This window comes from Pelodiscus sinensis, chromosome 1, assembly GCF_049634645.1.
Source record: "Pelodiscus sinensis isolate JC-2024 chromosome 1, ASM4963464v1, whole genome shotgun sequence".
NCBI lineage: Eukaryota > Metazoa > Chordata > Testudines > Trionychidae > Pelodiscus > Pelodiscus sinensis.
This window is the reverse complement of record NC_134711.1, coordinates 183,365,509-183,388,074: the sequence shown is the minus strand read 5'-3', so window position 1 is coordinate 183,388,074 and position 22,566 is coordinate 183,365,509. Positions and strand designations below refer to the sequence as shown.

Below are 22,566 nucleotides of genomic sequence, written 5' to 3'. Positions count from 1 at the left end.
AAGAGTGAGCAGAGAGAAGACAGATGGTCCAAAGTTGAAAGATGGACTAATCCTTTGCATCTTTTTATTTAAGAAGGCTGGTGGGGAAAAAGGAATTGGCCTTCAACAGATTTTTTTGTTATTTTGAAGACAGGAACATGGTGGCAGGTCACAGAAAGACACAGTTATTGTGTACACATAGGAGATAAAGGAAATTAAATGTGCAAAGTTTCATTTTTGTATGCATCACACCTTCAAACAGCAACTTAAATAAAATATTCTTTTAAGAACTGGAAGGAAAGGTTACCTAATTCTATAATGAAAAGCATGCATGGCACAAGAATATACCACCCTGTCAAAACAAAGGAAGCTGAGGATTTCCAGTAAAATGCTTCAATTTTCAGATGTCAGGAAATAACTGCATAGTTGATTAAGTAAGTTTTGCTTTGAAAACAGATTAAATTGAAGTGTTTCTACCCTGAAGAATTGTGTGTAAAAATGGCTCCTTTGTTCGTCAGCAGATCTCTGTATGTACACAAAATCACACCAACTCAATTTTGTAAAAAGTGCCTGTCCTCTCTTTCCATTGCACCCAGTCCCGGAGGAATATGGCCTCAGGGATTATTGGGAGATTTTTTTAAAGCTAGGGTGAAACTGACCAAACCCCCAAATCTTGTAAACACTTATACACATACTTATTATGCACAAGTAGATCCACGGAATTCACAACTCTACTGGATACTAGGGATGTAAAAAGTCAGTTAAAAAAACAGTGTAACTGTCAAAAGTCTTAGCGTTCACTGTGCTATGGACTCTGCAGTATAAAGCTTAAATAAGTGAAGCCTCCTCCCCAGGAGCCAGGTTGGCAGGGGCTGCAGGCCCCACTCCCAAGGAGGATTTACTGCAGGCTCTGCAGCTGGCTCTCCAGGAGTAGGGTGGTAGCTCCTCCTGGCCCTGCTCCTACAGAGCTGGCTGGTGGACAGAGTTTAACTGATAGGCATCAACTTATCAGTTAAACTCCAACATCCCTACTAGATACTCAAGTTTTGTCTACATATTCAAGTTTAAAGCCCTAATGCCATAGCACTTTAATGTGGCAGTGCGATCATGGCAAAAGTGCTGGGAAAGAATTGTCCCAATGTTCAATCTAGGTAATAGGGATTAGAGATGTTAGCTATGGGTTAATTGAATAGTTGAGTAACTTCATGAATTCTTATCAGTTAATCAACTATTCTATAGCCCCTAAGGGTGGGGCCAGCAGCCAGTATGCTCTGTCCTTACTCCTGAGGAGCCCCCTGCCACTCTGTGCTGCTGTCTCTGTTTCAGAGGCAGCAGCCACGGGTGGCAGCAGCCCCCATCTAGGGAGGGTCTGAGCTCCTGGACCTGGCATGAGCTGGAACAGAGCTGAGCTGCCTGCCTGGCTCCTAATACAATTTAAATGCATCAGGGCCCTGGACCCAGTGTAAGCCAGGACTGAGCTGGGCTGCTGGACAGCCTGCTAAAAAATTTACTTGCCAGAGAGAGAGGTCAATGCGTTTAGTCTATAGCTTTTGCTTACCAGTTAATCACCTAGCTAAGTAGTCTATTAAATGATTAAACAATAAGCAGGTGCTTATTGGTTTGCATGTAGCTGTAAGTGTTCTCTCTCCCTACCCCTGCAGCTCTTTAAGTACATTTTTTTAGAAGGCTGGCTGGCTCAGTCCAAGGTCATGCTGGGTCCTGGCACTGGTTCCTAAAATTCATTTAGTGCAGCTCGCAACAGGGGTAGTTAACGGGACCCAGTATGAGCTGGGACTGAGTGCTTGCAATGCAATCCCCTATTGATTAGTCGTCAAAAATGTTGTTGATTACATGATCAATGAATTGTATGCTTAACATCCCTACTAGGTAAACCACCTTCACAAGAAGAGTAGTTAGGAGCTCTGAGCATTTGTTTACACTGGTGCTTTACAGAGCTGTAACTTAATAGACTTTGGGTGTTTTTTCACACCCTTGAGCAAGAAAGTTACAGCGCAGTAAATTGCCACTGTGGACAAGCCATTATGGTGTGAAGTTGAGCATATATGTCAGTGATGGGCAACCTAAGCTATTGAACAGGCCACTTTGCCCCTCTTCATCTCATATTGTCGCAACCAAGACAGTCTCCTTGTAGCACTGGAATGGAATTTTATAACTAATAAGTCAGTTATAATAAAAGGTATGTTTTAGCAAAAGGATTGTATTAAACTTAAATTCAAGATGTAGGCGTCACAGAGGGCCAGGCAGCTTTGTTATCTTAGCTTCATCTTTGTTTGATGTTAGCATGTTAAAGTAAAGGGATGGAATATTGTAATATATAGTGATGTTAGTGTTAGTAAGGCCTTGTAGTAGATAGAAAGAAGTTTAATGTTGAAAGACTTTGTAACTTTTAACAAAGTTATTTAGTAGTACCTCTTTGTTCCATGCTGCAATTCTGTAAGGCTACGTCTACACTGGCCCCTTTTCCGAAAGGGGAATGCTAATTTTACAGGTCGTAATAGGGAAATCCGTGGGGGATTTAAATATCCCCCGCGGCATTTAAATAAAAATGTCCGCCGCTTTTTTCCGGCTTTTAGAAAAGCCGGAAAAGAGCATCTACACTGGCCCCGATCCTCCGGAAAAAAGTAGGAATAAGAGATCCTCCGGAAAAGGGCTTTTTTCCGGAGGATCGGGGCCAGTGTAGATGCTCTTTTCCGGCTTTTCTAAAAGCCGGAAAAAAGCGGCGGACATTTTTATTTAAATGCCGCGGGGGATATTTAAATCCCCCACAGATTTCCCTATTACGACCTGTAAAATTAGCATGCCCCTTTCGGAAAAGGGGCCAGTGTAGACGTAGCCTTAAATGTATTGTTTGCGTGAATGAGAGAGAGAATGTTTGAGGAGAGAGAAGCGTACAGGCCTCTGCCTGCTCAAATGGTCAGAGGTGCTTCGGAAGGACTCTGAAGGACTCTGAAGCACCAAATAATTATCAACTAAGTAAACAACTCAAAAGACACAGACTACCCAGGCAGACTGATGAGCGCTGAAGCTAGAGGCAAGCACCACTTGATAGGGAACCAATCATAACTTTTGCCAGAAAGACAACACCCAGGAGGGGTTGTCAGCTTACTGATACCAGATGACTGTGACAACTTCTTATCAATAAGCACATGTCCTAGGAAGACTGATTGTGAAGCTGAATGACTGACTAAGGCCTGATAAGGCAAAATGCATAGACTTGCATGGAAGGAAAGTCCTATAAAGGATTGGGTATCTGATTCTTCTGGTTCTATCCTGCTAAGATCAAGATGAGGAGGGGCATCAGTCCGTACTGACATGAACCCGGCTCCTATCTGGTCAATAGATTGGGCCGAGCAACATACTGGTAACTATTCATCTGCAGGATGAGTGTATGTGTGAGTAAATGCATATGCTACTTTGTTATATTGTCAATAAATGCGGCGTGTTGCCTTATCACCCTGAAAAATATTCCATATGCTTCTTATAAGCATAACATCCTGGGATGGAGTAGTTTTGCTAACTTCGCTTGCATACTTTGAATTTGCAAGGTGTACTGACTAAATCATAGCAGTTCTTTGTTTGAATGCAGGAGTAGGGATGTAAGCGACTAATCGACTATCCGATAAACGCAATGATGCTCACAGCACATGCCGAGGGCCACAACTACTAAGCAAACGCTTATTGGATAGCCAACACACTAGTTGACTAGTCACTTCCTGCCCCCTTTGCTGCCTTTACCACAAAGCCTAGCCTCCATGCGGGTGATTCTGATTTGAAACGTACAAGAGCCCCCGATTCTTGTACAAGTTCTTATTGACTAATAGAATAGTTGATGGAAAGTTAACATCCCAATGCAGGAGTGCACAGCTTTTACAGTCATGTTGTATGCAATCAGCATACACCTCACTTCATGTGTCATGTCACTTTTATAATACCAGTACAAAAAAATGACAGATTGAAACCAGTAGAATCTAGCAACTTTGCTCATGTCTTGGGGCCTCACATAGAACCCCAATGAGCCACATATGGTTCTCGGGCCATAGGTTGCCTACCACTGATATATGTCATTGTTCGCAGCAGTGCAAGCTAGCTGGCTATCCAAGAGAATCAGTAGTGCTGTCAAATGCAGAGCTAAATAGAAAAAAAATGCTGACTGACTTTTTACTTAGTAATCTTTGGGAGTAACTTGTAAGTGGAGTTTTATGCCACCTACAGACAGACGTGTCATTTTAAAGATGACAATATCCTTTTGACTTCAAAGGAACTGCCACTTCTCACTCCATTTGTACACATAAAATGTTCCCAAGCCATACTCCCCTGAGTTCACCTCAAATAAATCCTTAATTTCCATGACAAGCATTCCCCTCTTGCACACTCACACACCATTTGGTTATTTCACATGAAATCATTTCAGTCAGATTAACATATCAGGGAAAAGAAACTTCAGATAATCACAAGAAACTATTTTCTCATCTAAAGTTACCTTATGTTTGAGGATCAGACTGAAAATAGTTGTAAAGATTATTGCATCTACTCATATGACTACAGAGTTTTTCTTTGTTGTTATTTTTTTTTAAAAGGGAACCTAAGTGCCTCTCTGTGGAGGAGTCTGCATAGCCTGATGCTTGTGTTACAACTTGCTCAGTAGTTACAGTTATTGCAGTGCTTGGATCTGTAATGTGGTTTTGTAGAAGTTGCAAAACAAATGGGCTTGTTTTAACTGATTACAGCTTACAGTAAAATAAGAAAGTGGTTAAGTCTCCCTCTGCTGTGTTCTGATTTCCCTTGGATTTAAAAAATGAACTGACTCACAACACTCTCTACGCCAGGGCTACTCAATTCCAGAAACCCCAGGGGCCACAATAATACTCACAGCGCATGCGGAGGGCCACAACTAAGTGTGGTTGCAGATACTTGCAAATATATATGCAAATAGCTTCCTTCACATTGATGGGCATGAATACAAAGATTAATGCAAGACTACACAACATGCAGACCCCATTTAAGTCAGTTCTGCCTATATTAATAAAATGAAATATTTACCCGATTTCTATGCATATGACAGCACTTTTAATGAGCAATGACAGTCCAGAAATTTAACTGCTAAAATGCATATCAAAAGAAGATCATCATATTAATTCACCGTTGTGGAGCATGCTCCCATTGGAAGCCATGTTCAAAAGGTCCCACCCATGGGTCACTTGTTGAGCCTCACATAAACCCAAACTACACCGTGGGCCACAAATGGCTGTGGGCCGCATATATGCTAATATAGTAACAGCACTGCCCTGAGCACATTAGTCACAGTCGATGTAATTAGGACCAACACAGTGTCAGTGTAGACATAGCAATCTATAGAAGCACTCTCACTGAAGATCTGCATCCACAGACACTGACTCTTCAATGTGCCAGAGGATGCTCAATCCCCAGCTGTGTCCAAGACTTCATCGTCCTGTCCCTGCTCCACGTTTTCCTACTCTGTTCTATCCCCTCCCACCAGCACACTGTCTATTTACCCTTTCCTCCCGCCTCTCATGCACACCATGAAACAGCTGATTGCGGCAGGTGCAAAAGGCTGGCGGGTGAGGGAGAAGGTGCCAGTGGGTGCTCAGCACATAGGACAGACTGGGGCAACTGCCCCATGCTTTGTGGGGTGTGGGTTCTAAGACAGCCTAGGGAGTTAGTGGAAAGCCTAGTGCCAGCAGCAGCAAGAGACCTGTCCCCAGCTTGTCTCATTCCATTCCACCCTGACAGTTCTTGACTAGGGATTGAACATCCCTACTCCTGGCATTGCTCTGGGGACCAAAACTGGAGAGAGAGGGCAGGGGCTTCGGAGAAGGGATGGAGTGTGGACAAAGAGGAGGCAGAGGGGACAGGGGCACACTGTCCCAGGCCCCGCACTCCCTAGGGATGGCACTGCTCAGCACCCACCAGTTATTCCCCGGGGTGCCCCAGAGGAGTCAGCGCCTAGCCCCTACACAAGGCGCCCAGGCGGCACACAAGCGACGGAACGTGGGCAGTGGCTGTGCTGATCAATCCCATACTGTGGGCAGGGCCGATTCAGCTTCCACATCCCACGAAGGCCGCTCTAATGCTGAGCGCCGGGGGGGGGGGGGGTTACTGGGGTCTAAGCGCCCCCCTCTAACCGCTAACTGGGCCGAGCCCCGGCTGGATCCAGCTTCAGGCGGACACCGCGCAGCCGGGCCCTGTCCCCCCTCCCCTTCCCCGCCGCTCTGGGGGCGGCGCTGGCTGGCGGGCCGGGTCGCGGCACACACAGGCCCCGCTCAACAGGCGGCGGCGACTCCAGGGCTGGACCCGCAGCCCCGCACGGCGGGCACAGAGCGGCCGGGGCAGGCCCCGCGCCCCCGGAAGGGCCCCTGCCCGCCCCCCGGCCACGCCGCCGCGCTTACTTGCGCCGAGGGCAGCTGTCACCAGCAGCAGCAGCAGCGGCGGCGCCCACAGATCTGCTGGCGGCGCCATCCTCCCGCGGGGGCTCTGGCGTCCGGGGCGCTGCTGTCACCGGCTGCGCGTCTCAGCGCCGGGCCCGGCTCACGGGATAACAGACTTCAACGGAAAACAGCCTCGCGGCACCCGCCCCGCCCCCGGGGCCGCAGCGCGCATGCGCTTCCCGGCTTCGGAGAAACCGCTTGTCTTCCCAGAAACCCGCGAGGAGCGAGAGCGAGAGCGAGCGGGGGCGGCGTGGGGAGTGACGTCTCGTCTAGGGACCGCTGCTGCGTTCTCCCCTGAGTTTGTGTTTGTGGTTCCTGCCCACGGGCAGCGTGACAACGGGCGTGGTGGGGCCCGTTTCTGGGACTGCACGGAACTCAGCGCAGTGCCCTGTCCTCAGTCTGCGCTGGGACCAGCTCCCAGTAACATGGGGGTAGATAGATTGGCCGAGATCGCGAGCACGAGGTGTTTTATTGCAAGCCCCGCTCAGTAGTTACTGTAAGCGCATAAATTAGTTTTTTGGGGGGAAGGAGGAAAAGCTGCTCCTTCCATTTCCTTGCACCTTGGGTCTTGCTAAATTCATGGTTATGAATAATGCATCATGAACAGTGAAACCTGGTCCCCTCTCCCCTTGAATCTGGCCTTTTTCCTGCCTTTATAGCATTTCTCAAAATGGGGGAACCTGGCCCAAAAGGGAGTTGGGGGAGAGAAGGGTGGAATTATACTTACTGCTGCACTGCACTCCTTCAGAGCTGGGTAGCCAGCAAGCAGTACATAGCTTGCTAGCAGAAGCGAAGAAATAAGGGGCTTGTACGTGCCAGGTTGTGATACCTCCTTTTTGGGTTAGGACCCCTACAATTAAAATACCATGACATTTCAGATTTAAATAGCTGAAATCATGAAATTTGCAATTTTTAAAATCCTATGACTGTGCAATGGACCAAAATGACTGTGAATTTGGTAAGAGCCTAATTATTCTGGGGCTAGTGCCAGCAAAAAGATGCTCCTTGTCCTAAAGAACTTAATGTGTCTCTTAACTGATACTATTTTACTGCATTGGATTGTGTTTTAGTTAAGAAGAGATTTGCAATGCACCTAATTTATTTTAAAAAATATGTTAATGTTTTTAACAGAGAATGAGGATGCTGAATTGTGTTGAGAAATGTTTCCCTCCTATTGGATGTGTCAGAATGCCTCTGCTGCGTGCCCCCTCCGGGCCTGACTCCCCCCTCCCACAGAGAAAGGAAAGTCCCATCACCCGCCTCTGGGGACTTACCCAGTAAGTTCCCAGAATGCCAGGGAGCTAGGGCAAGGAAGCAGCCAGCACATTTCCCAAACCTCCGAAAGTGATGCACAGCTGTAGGACTTCTGTCTGCCCCGCGGGAAGCTGCCACTACCTCCATTGTTGTTCGAGGTATGTAGTGGGGCTTCTTGGGGATGGGGGGAAATGGGAGGCCCAGAACGCCTTGTGATCAACTGGTTGAGGCCTCGGGATCGACCAGTCGATCGCGATTGACTGGTTGGTGAACACGGCACTAAGGCTATGTCTACGCTGCAGGCTTCTTGCGCAAGAACTTTTTGCAGAAGAGATCTTCTGCAAAAAGTTCTTGCACAAGAGCGTGTCCACACTGCCATGCGCTTTTGCACAAGAAAGCGTCCACACTGCCATGGCCGCCCTTGTGCAAGAAAGCTCTGATGGCCATTCGCAGAATGGCTATCAGAGCACCTGTGCTTTTTCCAATAGGGGTTTCTTGCACAAGCAAGTAGGGTTTGGTGTGTGACTATCACTACCTGTACAGAGACAGCAAGGCCAGGAAGGCAATGCTGGTGTTTTTAGGGATTTGATGCACACAGGCACAGACAGGAATTCCGCACACTACAGGCAGGTAGATAGTGGTGAGATGCCTCATAATCCTGACAGGGCTGTCCCTTTCTGTGCTGGTGCCGTACACAGCCAAGTACCACCTCTGCAGTAGGAACGGCCACTCCATGGGGATGGGGAACTGCAGGGGCAGATGGTGTGCGGGACAGGGTTGTCAACTCTCCTACATCAGATGGACTCGATGCTATTTGCTGAAATGGCATCTGGTCCATCCAGTCTGAGGGAGTTAGCAATCTGGCACAGGACAGAGAAGCTCACCTGTGCCTCAGTGCAACAAGTGGCAGCATGAGTGGTAAGTGGTGCAGAGCTGGAGAGCAGAAGGCAGTTGTGCTGCTGGCTGGAGAGAAGCAGCACTTTGAAGGGGAAATCACTACTTTCCTCCTGCCTTTGGCTGCACTTCTGCTCCCAGCTCCTTCGGTGTAGGTGTCCTGGTGTCCTTCAGACCATTCTTGCACCACTCACTGCCACCTGGTGAGCAATGGCTGGGCACAGAGTCTGCGGAGGGGGGCACGGTGGTGGCCGGGAGATGGGGGTGGGAGTTGCCAAAATCAGTGCTAAATCCATGGGGGAGGATAGAGGATGGTGTTGGGAGTTGTCAGAGCTGGCACTGAGCCCACTGTGGGACGGGGAGCTGGCCAGAAGAAGGGCTGTTGTGGCTGTTGCTGAGCCCGTGGGAGTGGGTGCTGGCAAGGAGATGGGGATGAGGGCTGCCTGAACACTGGCACTGAGCCCACGGGGGGAGAGGGAGAGGGAGGGGGAGGGAGGTATGGACAGAGGACTGTCTCTAGGCATACACAGCTTGCTGCATATACCTAAGGACGGTCTTGAATCCTGTGTACCCCTGGGGAAAGTCACAGCATGTTGTGAATTGCCTCACCACAAGTCCATTCACTATATCCTCCACACTGCTGAGCGTCAGAGTCCTGCACAACAGGAAATGATTAATGGCCTTGGATGCTTGCAAACCCACAGGAAGTGCTGCAGTTATACTTTTTGAATCTGCAACAAAAGCTTCAGCGGGGTAGCCGAGTTAGTCTGTAACTGGAAAAACTTAAAAAACAACAAATAGTCTTGCAGCACCTTAAAGACTAACAAAACATGTAGATGGGATCATGAGTTTTTGTGGGCACAACCCACTTCTTCAGATGAATGGAATTATTAAAGATCCAGTTTCTAAATAAATATGGGATGAAGGGGGAGAGAGAAGGAAAAAAAGGGGAAAGGAATAGTCAATGACAGTGTCCATGCTACATAAAGCTGATAGAAAAGGTGCAAATTGTTCTTAAGTACCCATTGTTTGTTTTTTATGTCATTAGGTTGTGGAATGTAGTGGGCCATCCAGCCAATGTCTTTATTCATACCTCTGTGATAGGAATCAAACTTGTAAATTAAGTTATGTTCTAAGGCAGTGGTCCCCAATGCCATGCCCGCAGGCGCCATGGCGAGTGACCAGGGCCGGCCCAAGCCATTCTTGCAGCCCGGGTGCACGGCGCATACATGGTGCTGCGCCTGGGCATGTGGCGCATGAGAGGCCCCGCCCCCCAAGCGCGCGGCTCATGCGCGGCCCCGGGCGCCGGGTGCCCGGCAGCCCCAAAAGATTGGGAACCACTGTTCTAAGGCTTTCCTATGTAATTGGCTTGTGGAATTGGTCTGAAACAATAGGGTGACTTTGAGACCCATTAATGAGTGTCTGGGGAAGTTAAAATGTTCCCCAACAGTTTCTGTGAGTTGCCTTTTTGGATATCTGATTTGTGTTTATTAATTATCTGCAACATCATAAGAACAGTGCAGAGCTTGGTGTGCTCCATGCTTCTGTCAAAGAAAGACATTGAAAGGTGCTGAATGGGTTTGTGGGATTTAAAAAACCAAATAAAATAGTGATGGTATTATGGGATGGTAGAGATTGCATGCTGGGAACTAAACTCCTAGCTCCCAGAGATCCCCATGTGTCAGTTCCATCCTGCAATACTCAGTGAAAATTTCCTAAAAAGCATCACACCAAATGGCAGATGAGATACCTACCTATGGTGCCCTGAAGACACAAGCACTCCTGTTGAGTATCTGCCACGCTAATGCAAGCAATGATACACAGACTGGTGTATTTACACCAATGTAAGTGGCATTGACCAGTTTGTAGTATAGTGGCATTAGAAGCAGAGGGTAAATAAAGGTTGGGAGACCTAAAACTAGAAAAGATGACCCAAACTATAAAAGCCTTTTATTATCTGCGAAGTTTAATAAACTACTGGGAAGGACAAGCAGGAGTCAAAGAGCCAATCCTATATAGATGGGTCTGAGGCTAGATGATGATGTTTGTCTTTATAATTCACTTCATTCTTAGATCCAGTCTTGCGCAAAAACAGCAGTTGCAACCACTTCTAACTGGCAAGGCTCTTTTGAAGCTCTCAAGCCAGCGTATTCCAGACCATAAATATACAATCACCATTTTCTATTTTTCTAGTAACATTTTCTATTATGGTAGCAATCAGCAGGGCTCGACAAACTATACAATCTTCTTGCCTGTGGTGAGTAGATTTCAGCTGCGTGCCCCGTTCATTCGCGGCGCGCGCATGTGCAAAGTGGCTCTTGCGCATGAGCAGTACGCGACTGGCAAGCGGTTTTTGCCACCGTTTGTCAAGCCCTGGCAATCAGGATAGGAGCCTTGTTATGCTGGGTGTTACATTAACGCAGAAAAGAGAAATCTGCCCTGAAAGCCTTACAAGTTGATGACACGAAGGGTACGTCTACACTACAGCGCTAGTTCGAACTAACTTAGTTCGAATTAGTTAATTCGAACTAAGCTAATTCGAACTAACGCGTCTAGAACTAAAAACTAGTTCGAATTAGCGTTTTGCTAATTCGAACTAGCAAGTCCACATTGAGTGGACTCTGAACAGGGCTTAAGGATGGCCGGAAGCAGTGCCGGCAGGGCATAAGAGGAGGACTTAGAGCGTGGAGATGCTGTCTCAGGCTAGCCGAGGGCTGCGCTTAAAGGGTCCCGACCCCCACCCCGGACACACAGTTCTAAGGGGTGCCCCGCTTGCAAAGAAGTTCTGGCTTGGAGTGCCCGGAGTACCCACACTGGGCACATCACACCACTCGGCCATCAGCCCGGCTGCACTTGCCGCAGGCTGCCATCTGGGGAGAGGGGGCAATTGGGGGGCTGCAGGAGAGCTTCCACCCCCAGAAGCCCGCAGAGCCAGCCCAGTCCTCCCCATCGGGGGCTCGTACCCCATTCCTCCCTCACCTCCTTCCACTTACCCTTCCCTAGCCCCCCTTCTTATTGATGTACAAAATAAAGATAACGTTTCTTCCAACATTGACTCTGTCTTTATTGAACAAAACTGGGGGAGACCGGGAAAAGGAGGTGGGAGAGGGGAAGAGAAAGGCTGGGAGAAGGGAGGGCAACTAACATGATCAGGGGTTGGGAACAGGTCCCAGATGAAGAAAGGCTACAGAGACTGGGACTGTTCAGCTTAGAAAAGAGGAGACGGAGGGGGGACAGGATAGAGGTCTCTAAAAGCAGGGGTTGGGTGGAGAGGGTGCATTCAGAAAAATTTCTTCCTGAGTTCCCATAAAGAAGGACTAGAGGACACCAAAGGAAAGGAATGGGTAGCAGGCTTGAAACTAGTAAGAGAAAGTTGTTCTTCTTCCCAAAGCAAATAGTTAACCTGCGGAACTCCTTGCTGCAGGAGGCTGTGAAGGCTACAACTAGAACAGAGTTTAAAGGGAAGTGAGATCAAGTCATGGAGGTTGAGTCCATGGAGTGGTCTTAGCCAGGGGGTAGGAGTGCTGTCCCTGCCCAAAGTTTGTGGAAGGCTGGAGAGGGATGGCACGAGACAAATGGCTTGGTCACTGTCTTCGGTCCATCCCCTCCAGGGTCCCTAGGGTTGGCCGCTGTCAGCAGACAGGCTACTGGGCTAGATGGACCTTTGGTCTGACCCAGGACGGCCATTGTAAGCTCAGGGCTCAGGGTCGGGGGTCTCAGTGGACCCCCTTGATTTTCATGCACACCTGCTCCTGGGTGGCCAGGCTGGCAGCTCTCCTGCCCTAGCCGGCCACTTTCCTGTGCCTAGTGCGGAGATCGTGGACAAGGTCCACGATGTCCGCAGTAGCCCAGGAAGGTGCTTGCCTCTTGCGGTCCAGGGCAAGCTCCCAGGAGCCGCCAGCCTGGTCCCGGGAAGAGGGGGTGGGCTGGGGGACATCGGGTGGGTGGCTCTGTGCTGTGCCAGGTGCAGGGTCTGCTGGTGGGTGCTGGCAGGCTTGCACCTGGCACGGGCACCGTAGCCAGCCCATGCCCCTTTAAGGGGTCCGGGGCCGGGAGGGGGGCATAGAGTTTCCCTGGTGTTGGCCAGAGTGGCCACCAGGGAAACCTGGGGAGGGCTAGCCTCCCACTAGTTCGAATTAAGGGGCTACACACCCCTTAATTCGAACTAGCTAGTTCGAACTAGGCTTAATCCTCGTAAAATGAGGTTTACCTAGTTCGAACTAAGCGCTCCGCTAGTTCGATTCAAATTCGAACTAGCGGAGCGCTAGTGTAGCGCCTATTAAAGTTAGTTCGAACTAACTTTGTAGTGTGGACATACCCGAAGGGTTTATCAGCATGTAAAAGACGTGCCACTTCAACTATACTGATATAATGTGTGCAATTATACCCGCATAAAAGGGTTATGCAGATATGGTTTTGTCTTATATGGGAAGGGAAGGTGTGTCTAGACTACAGGGTGGCCTTTTTTCGAAAAAACTTCCCCTGCATCTACAGTGCTGCCATGTTCTTTCAAAAGTAAATTGAAAGAACGCAGCAGTTTTTTTGACAGAGAAAAACCTCGTTTTACGAGGAAGAACGCCTTTTTTCGCAAGTGCTCTTTTGAAAAAAGGTGCTATGTAATGCAATGTAATGTTATGTTACTTTTCAGTCTCTCCATGCTACCTGGGTGGCCGAAAGGGGCAAAATCTTGGCAGATTCTTCTGGCAGCAAAGGGCTAGTACAGTGCCCTTCTGGTTCCCCTTCTTGCATCTCCTATTTTAGGAGCTTGTAAAGAACAGGAAGATATGTGACCAGCATACTTTGCTTTTGGCTATTCTGAGATGCTTGATAGATTAATATGAAATTGACAGCTTCTGGAAATTACAAAAAAAAAAAAAAAATCAGCAGGGGTCAATCTAACTCCCAACAACCTCTAGCATTCTAGAGACATCAGACTTCTTACACCTGAGGCTAGGCCTGAGGCTGCTTGGTATGCTCTGCATTGTGTATTGTGTGTGTATGTGCACCTGAGACCAGATCCACTCAGACAAACCACCAGAAACAGGCTTTATTCTGTAAAAAACATAAAACAGGATCACAGGTCAGCAGCCCTTTCTCTCAGCATGCAGCCTCTGTGCTGCTTCTAACACAGTTCCTGCTGAGACCCTCCTGGGTGCAGAGGTTACAGCACACAACAAAGCCCCCTTACAACATGTTCCAACTCCCACAGTAACTAAACCCCACAATAACCAAGTCCAGATTCTCCCTTTGTGTCACTTAAACTCCTCTCAGGGTGCTCTATAGCCCTTTCTGGTCCTACCTGTAAAATCATAAAACAGGATCACAGTTCAGCAGCCCTTTCTCTCAGCATGCAGCCTCTGTGCTGCTTCTAGCACAGTCCCTGCTGAGACCCTGCTGCGGGCAGAGAGCACATCCTGGCAGGAACCAGGAAGTTCCCTCAACATGCTGCAGTTTGTAGTCCACAACTTGTAGTTCTAGGGCTGTTGCTGAAACACACTGGACCTTGGGCTACACAGAAATAAAGATTCAGAGATTTCATTAAGCACCTTAGATAGCCTTACCAACTAGGGTTGCCAGGTGTCCGGTATTCAACCAGACAGTCTGGTTTTTGGGCCCTCTGTCCAGTAAAAAAAAAAATCAGAACAGTATTTTCCGGTTTTCTGGCTGGGTGCCCTAGGGAAGCCTGGCAGGGGTGAGGGGAGTGGCTGGGAGGTGGGGCGCGATCAGTTCTGGGAGCCTCTGGTTGCGTGTGACGCCTTGGAGAGGAGGGGAAGCCCTGAACATACTCCAGAGTTCGGTTCCAGCGTGTTGTGGAGCCGCACCCGGACTCACTTGTGCTTCTCTGGGACCGTGTGTGGGACAGGCAATGCCCTGGGATCTGCATGTGCCCGGCTCGGTCCTGCTCCCTGCTGGCTGATTTGCTCCCCCCCGTCCCGCACCTCCCGACCCCTTCCTGGCTGGCTGATTCTCCCCCACTTCTTCCAATTGTCCCCGGCCAGCCCTGCTGCCCCCGCCAGCCCTGCTTCCGGTGGCCAGTTCTCCCCTCCTCCTTCCGATCTCCCCAAGCCAACCCCCCACCTGCCAGCTGGTTCCCCCGCCCAATCTCCCATGGCCAGCAGGCCCACTGCTCCTGACAACCCCCCAACTCCTCTGGCCAGCCCCGCTCCCCCCCCCACACCAGCCCTACTTCCCACCGGCTGGCCCCCCCACTCCCGGCTGGTCCCCCACCCCCATTTGAGATCAAGTGTGTCCAGTATTTTTTTTAACTCACCCAGTAACCCTATTACCAACTCATGCTCTGTTTCAAAAGAGAATTAACAGTCTTTTATTGTTAACTCTCATTTTTCATCTGAGTCGTGGATGTGATTAGACCCCAATCCTAGGTGAAACTAAAATTTCTGCCAACAAATTATCTGCTGTATGGCCCTTTATAAACCCTAGTCTACAGAACACCAAAGTTGATAAATACAGTAAACAATGGTGAAGACAACAAATGGGAGAGAACTTTTGTAGGGAATCTGTATTTGTACAATACCAAATTTCTATAACTAAAAATATATATTTTAAAAGTAAGCTATTTAAAAAACAACAACAACAAAACACCCAAAAACCAGAGCTTTGTGATTAAAGTACAAAACAAGGACATAACATGTCTGGGGTTTATTGCCAGCTTTACCACAACTTCCTCTGTAACCGTGTATAAGTCAGCTAATCTTTCTGTACTAGATAGACCAGGTGGGTGAGATAATATCTTTTATTTTAACAAACTTCTGTTGGTGAGAAAAGAGAAACTTAAGCTGGTGCAATGAAGGATATTACCTTCACCCACCTTGTCTCTCTAAAATCCAGGAACTGAAAGAGCTGAAACAACAACATTTCTTTACATCAGTTTTCTATATGTAAAATAGGAATAATATTTGACTATTGCAAAAGGGGTGGAAAAGGCTCAGTATATTAATGTTGGTAAAGTGCCTTGTAATAAAAATACTGAAGGCCCATGCTTTGTTTAAAATAAAGCTTTGAGATGCATTGGTAATAAATAAAAAATAATGTTATTAACAAGGAACATAGGTTTCAGTGATTACACCTAGGAGTGAAGGTTACAAATAAAATACATCCTTTCTAGTTAATAAAACGTGCTTATCTTAAATTAGTTTCCTCCAAAATAGCAGACTCAAATTTCATAGGCTCAAAGGATCCTCTGTCTCAGGGCTACTCAATTTTGAAAGCCCCAGGGGCCACAGTGATACTCACAGCACATGCCGAGGGTTACAACTTAAGTGTGGTTGCATATACTTACAAATATATATGCAAATAGCTTCTTTCACACTGATGGGCATGAATACAAAGATTAATGCAAGACTATACAACATGCAAGCCCCATTTAAGTCAGTTCTGCTGATATTAATAAAATGCTATAGTTACTCAATTTCCACCCATATGACAGCACTTTTAATGAGCACTGACAGTCCAGGAATTTAACTACTAAAATGCATATCAACAGAAGACCATTATATTGACTCACCGTTGTGGAGTGTGCTCCCATTGGAGGCCATGTTCAAAGGGTCCCACCTGTGGGCCTCTTGTTGAGCCCCGAGTTAAACCAAACTGTACTGTGGGCCACAAACAAACAGGCTGTGTGCTGCCCGTGGGCCGCGTATTGAGTAGCCCTCCTCTATCTGATTGTCACTCGGTGATGGATGAGAAAATGGCATTTTGCCTCTGTTTATTTCTTCCCAAAGTTCAGTGACCCCATTTCAAGAGGCAGGAAGGTTTCATCCTCTCTTAAGATGGCTAAGGGGTCCTCATTTGCTTGCCTGATGGCTTTGTTTAGCTTGCATGCAAATACAGCCTCTCTCTGACTTATGAACCGGTTATGGACCAAGCAATTAGTCGTAACTTGGTTTGTTCGTAAGTCAGACCCAATAGAGTTCCACGTGACCACACTGTTCGTAAGCACGGATCGCGTTCGTAACTCGGGGTCCGCCATTTACGACAGTTTTGGTCGTAACTGTGAACAGTTGTAAGTCGACCGTTCGCAACTCGGGGACCGGCTGTCTGATTTTTAGTGTCTTAGGTCACTCCTAGCGACACAGTCAAGCCTATGAAACAACTTTCCTTTGACTAGCACAGGCTAGGTTAAGGCACTGTCTGTAGAGTTGCCAGATGGTTTAACCAAAAATACTGAACACTCTTCCCGCTCCCCAAAAAAAACACCGGGGAAAAAATTCTGTTGAGAAAAAAAAGGGGGGGGAGACCAAAGTTGTTGACCAAGAATAACAACAAAAAAAGGACCCAGCGTGGCCCCTTTAAGAAATGCTTTTGAGGCTTTTTGGCCTTAACAGGCTGCCAACGGTTGCCCACCATCTTGTCTCCCTGCGCTGGGCTGGACAGCTCCCCTGTGGAACCTGGTAGACACCCGGGATTTTAGCCTCCTGCCTGGGAAAAAAAATCAGAAAATACTGGACATTTTAGGTGTCTGGACATTTAGGTGTTCAATACTGGACACCTGGCAACCCTAACTGTCTGCCAAACATATTTTAAGAACAAACTTCTTGTGGCTGTCTAGACAATCTCTTTCGAAAGAGGCTTGTAGTCTAGCTATGATAGGCTAACAAGTCTTGTAGATAAGGGAGAAGCAGTGGACGTGGTATATCTAGATTTAGTAAGGTATTTGATACAGTCTTGCATGATCTTCTTATCAATAAACCAGGCAAGTACAATTTAGATGGGGCTATTATAAGGTGAGTGTATACCTGGCTGGATAACCGTTCTAGGAGAGTAGTTATTAATGGTTTACAGTAATGCTGGAATGCCATAACAAGTGGGGTTCCACAGGGGTCTGTTTTGGGACTGGTTCGGTACAATATCTTCATCAACGATTTAGATGATAGTGCAGAGAGTATACTTATTAAGTTTGCAGATGATACCAAGCTGGGAGAGGTTGCAACTGCAATGGAGGATAAGGTCATAATTCAAAATGATGTAGACAAACTGGAGAAGTAGTCTGAGGTAAATAGGACAGGCTATGTCTAGACTACATCCCGTTTTCGTAAAAGGGATGTAAATTAGACGTATCGCAATTGCTAATGAAGCGGGGATTTATATCTCCCCCGCTTCATTAGAATAAAAATGGCTGCCGCTTTTTTTCCGCATGGAGCTTTGTTGGAAAAATGCGCCAGTCTAGATGCTGATCTTGCGGAAAATAAAGCCTTTTCTGAAAGATCCCTTATCCCTCTTGAAATAAGGGATAAGGGATATTTCAGAAAAGGCTTTATTTTCCACAAGATCAGCGTCTAGACTGGCGCTTTTTTCCGACAAAGCTCCGTGTGGAAAAAAAGCGGCAGCCATTTTTATGCTAATGAAGCGGGGGAGATTTAAATCCCCGCTTCATTAGCAATTGCGATACGTCTAATTTACATCCCTTTTACGAAAAAGGGATGTAGTCTAGACGTAGTCATAAAGTTTAATAAGGACAAATGCAAAGTACTCCACTTAGGAAGGAACACTCTGTTTCATACATACAGAATGGGAAGCGACTATCTAGGATGGAGTACTGCAGAAAGGGATCTAGGGGTCATAGTGGACCACAAGCTAAATGTTGTCAATAGTGTGACACTGTTGCAAAAAAAGCATTAACGGGTATTGTGAGCAAAACATGAGAAGTCATTCTTCCGCTCTACTCTGCATTGATTAGGCCTTAGTTGGAGTATTGTTTGTGTCCAGTTCTAGACACCATGTTTCAAGAAAGATGTGGAGAAATTGGAGAAGATCCAGAGAAGAGCAACAAAAATGATTAAAAGTCCAGAAAACATGAGCTATGAAGTGAAGCTGAAGGAATTGGGCTTGTTTAGTTTAGAAAAGAGAAGACTGAGAGGGGACATGATAGTGGTTTTTCAGGTATTTAAAAGGGTATCAAAGGGAGGAGGGGAATTATTCTCCTTGACCTCTGATGATAGGACAAGAAGCAATGGGTTTAAACTGTTTGGGAGGTTTAGGTCGGACAAGGGAGGTTTAGGTCAGACATTAGGAAATATTTCCTAACTGTCAGTGTGGTTAAACACTAGAATAAATTGCCTAGGGAGATTGTGGAATCTATATCACTGGAGATATTTAAGAACAGGTTGGACAGACATCTATCAGGGATGATCGTGCTTAGTCCTGCCATGAGGGCAGGGGACTGGACTTGATTTCTCAAGGTCCCTTCCAGTTATAGTAATCTATGATTTTATGATGTGAGTTAGGGTTTGATGTGCCCCCTGCCAGTTGGTATTGAGAGGCTCCCTGCATCACAGCACTGGACAATGGATTGTAGCTACAAAATATCAGTCACAGATCTCAATATATAACCTTTCAGCAATAAGTTCCCATAATAAAATGGACTCTACAGATAACCCCTTTAAAGCTACTTGGCAGGAAGTGGGCTTATTTTTTTCAGGAGATAAACACGTGTAGCCAATTTCCTACAAATAGCTATCCTTTGGATTTATTTTTGTTGGATTTTGATCCTATTACTGTAACTCTATGGATGGTCTATATCAAAACAATCTCTAGGACTGTGTCCTTAATATGAAAACCAAACTAAGGAATGATATTAATATAGTTATACTGGAAAGTGGTATACTGGTAAGTGTTAATATCTGGATTATCACCTGTTTTTGATGAATTAGGCATAACAAACTTGATGATGTCTGAGGTCCCTTCTAATCTTACAATTCTATAAACAGCTGCTGCCAAGTAGGTCTTTGATCCACAGACAATCATAAGCCTGGTTAAAGCAAATGGTTGTGCTAAGCAACTTTCTTCCAGGCAATTAAACACTTCTGTGCAGTGAGATGGCTGGAAACTATAGAAACCATATATGCAAAGGGCTGCATGGCTAGGCCTCATCAGAAGTTAAGATGTGATTTTAGAAATTTCCTTACTGCAGACTCATGGAGTAGGTTATTGGTTGCAGCTGTAGTTATATGTGTGTGTGCGCTTGAGGGAAAAATGCACAGACTGTAGGAGAAGCAGTTGTTTCACTGGAACTCTGCCTGGGGTTTGTTGAACCTTATGGCTACGTCTACACTGGCCCCTAATTCCGGAAAAGTCACGCAAAGCAGGTAAGTCAGAATAGGGAAATCCGCGGGGGATTTAAATATCCCCCGCGGATTTAAATAAACATGTCCGCTGCTTTTTTTCCGGCTTGGGGAAAAGCCGGAAAAAAGCGTCTAGACTGGCGCAATCCTCCGGAATAAAGCCCTTTTCCGGAGGATCTCTTATTCCCTGAAGGTAGGAATAAGAGATCCTCCGGAAAAGGGCTTTATTCCGGAGGATCGCGCCAGTCTAGACACTTTTTTCCGGCTTTTCCCCAAGCTGGAAAAAAAGCGGCGGACATGTTTATTTAAATCCGCGGGGGATATTTAAATCCCCCGCGGATTTCCCTATTCTGACTTACCTGCTTTGCGTGACTTTTCCGGAATTAGGGGCCAGTGTAGACGTAGCCTATAGGTTTCTGTGAAACTTTGCAGGTTCAGTGAATGGGCATTTTCCTTCCTCTGTTTCACTGGTAAATCCCCAAACAGCTCTCCTTCCACTTCCTCAAACACTCTGTTCTCAGGGACCCCTCAGGAGAGACAAAATTGAAAAAGAACCTTAAAGTTGACAACTGAATTCTCTGCCACAGACTGAGACTCCCTGAAAAGTGATCTCTTCTAAACTATTAAGATAATTTGAAAACAAATACCATAGTACATTTTACTTCAGCACAATGTTTGTGTGGTAGTAAACAAATTAGTGACATCTTCTTTATTTGAGATGAGCCTTTGGTCTGTTAAGCAGTTTGGAATTTAGCACATATGTGGGCTATGTAGCTGGGGGCCGGTGGCACACCTCGGCAAACCTTGGTAAATGTCAGTTCCATCTTTAAATGTGAAATCAGTTGAATTTGGCCTATTTGTAGGGGATTTGCTATGAAGTTTTCACTTGGGTCTTTGTCCTACAACTATTGGAGATTTCCCTTTAACTCAAGGCCTAGTTTTTGTAGGAGAAATTGCTGCATAGCATTTTTTGCTGATTACTGGGATAATCCATTCAGGCACACTGTGTAGAACTGTTGTTTAGGAGTTCTCTTGGTGCTGTCGAAGCAAAAACACGCTCCTCTGTGTTTAGGCAGCTAACAAGCAGCTTTATTAATTAATAAAGCACAGCATGAGCCAAACGTGGTCACAGCAGAGCCAGACCCAGTAAAGCTGCTAATACAATCAATCCTAGTATCTTTATACCCTTAACCAAACAGTCTGACATCAGGGCATCCAATTACAGAAATCCTCAATTAAATTTGGAAAAACAAAGCCTTATCAACAAGATGGCGGACAGGTGCGAGGGAGTACATCTCCTGTCCCAACCAGCCCAATTAACACATACCAATAGCCCATCCTGTAGGCCTCTTCTCACGGGGTGACAGAAAGTTCACTCTGGTCTACGTGCTTGAGAGAAAAGCTGAAATGGTTTCTGATATACAAGATGGCTTCTAGCTAAATATGAAAATGGTTTCTACAGCTTCTACAACTCCCCCCTTTTAGCCTTTTAAAGGCTAACCTTGAAACCATTTTATACCTCCATTTTCCATTAAAGTATTTATGTACATTTCTTGTTCCTTTCTCTGCTCATCCTATTTTAACATCATGAGTTCCACATTCCCTTTGGTAAGGGTCTATCTTGTGTTTTCTAGAATACAAGAAATACAGCATTTGATTAACAAGAAACAGCAATAAGCACAAAAGAATATAGCCAATACTAAAACTACTCTTTGCAAAATCCAAGTTCCCACATGTCCAAACTAGCCTCCCAACCAATCCCAGAGGGTCCAGTCTTCCCCCTGCCTTAGGCGTTTCACAGTTCTTTTAATTTCTGAGGCATCTTCCTTTACTTCTTTGCTGGTGTCAGAAATATACCCACAGCATTTTCTTCTTACTAAGGCACAAACCCCGCTCTTACTAGCTAGGACATAGTCTAGGGCCATTCGGTTTTGGCTTTTTCTCACCCTGGCTCCTGAACCGTTACATGTCCAGCAGTACTTTCCAATTGGGGTCAAGGCTAGGCGGATATACCCTGGGTTAGTAAACCCTTTATCCTGCCAAGTATCATTTGGCTTAGTTTACTAAACAGTGTGCCGTTTATTTGAGTGTTGTTTAGTGGGACTGGAATCATTGGGATGCCTCCTTCTGAATATACCGGACTGTGAGCACATATCCAGCAACCTGTAGAATTAAATTCTTGGGAAACTTGGTTCATTAAAAGCATAAACACATTTGAACCATATAGGTTATAACTACTAAATATTAAAAACAAGATTAAGCATAAACTCAACATGAATTGTTTGTCCAGCCTCATGCTGGCTGTTCTTCAGGACTTCGTAGTTTGCTTCACCTATCGCTGGCAGGTTCTTCTGGGCCGCAGCTGGTACCTTAGCCTTGGTCTCTCAGGCTCGTCTGCTTCTGGGCCTGGATTGCCGGTACCAAGCCTGTGCTGATCCTCGTCTACTTCTGGACCTGGGTTTCTGGTACCAGGTCTGTGGTGATTCCCATCTGCTTCTGGACCTGGGTCTCCTGTACCAGGTCTGCGGTGCTCCTTGTTGGGGACAACCTCTGTAGGGACTGGAACGGGTTTGCAGTGGGATGCGTGAATCCAGGTGGGCAATCCTTCGCACTTTACAGCAGTATGGGTGGTCAGAAGGACTTGGTAGGGATCCTTTCACCTGGGTTTCAGGGCAGTCTTCCGCTGGTGAACTTTCACGCAAACCCAGTCTCCTGGTTGTAGTTTAAGGCACAGCTCAGTCGGGGCCTTAACCTGTGAATGATAAGACTGTACACACCTCATAAGTTCCTGGCAATACTTGACTATGCTTCTTTTAACAAGTGTGGCATCAGCCAGGTTAATTTCTGGGCTGCTTAACAGTCTCATAGGTTGGCCACATGCAATTTCATGT

General features: G+C 46.5%; 1 protein-coding gene and 1 long non-coding RNA gene across 2 annotated transcripts in view; one reads left to right on the top strand and one right to left on the bottom strand.

The window, feature by feature from the left end:
• The window catches only part of IFNAR1 (interferon alpha and beta receptor subunit 1), a 41,315-nt gene extending 34,766 nt beyond the window's left edge, over window positions 1-6,549 (bottom strand). The window contains exon 1 of the mRNA XM_075910979.1: window positions 6,408-6,549. Within this exon, the coding sequence (XP_075767094.1) occupies window positions 6,408-6,477 (70 nt within the window). The 5' untranslated portion in view covers window positions 6,478-6,549. The remainder of the gene's footprint in view (window positions 1-6,407) is intronic.
• A 158-nt stretch (window positions 6,550-6,707) lies between these two features.
• The window catches only part of LOC142820956 (uncharacterized), a 66,257-nt gene continuing 50,398 nt past the window's right edge, over window positions 6,708-22,566 (top strand). The window contains exon 1 of the long non-coding RNA XR_012897985.1: window positions 6,708-7,858. This is a non-coding gene — a long non-coding RNA (uncharacterized LOC142820956). The remainder of the gene's footprint in view (window positions 7,859-22,566) is intronic.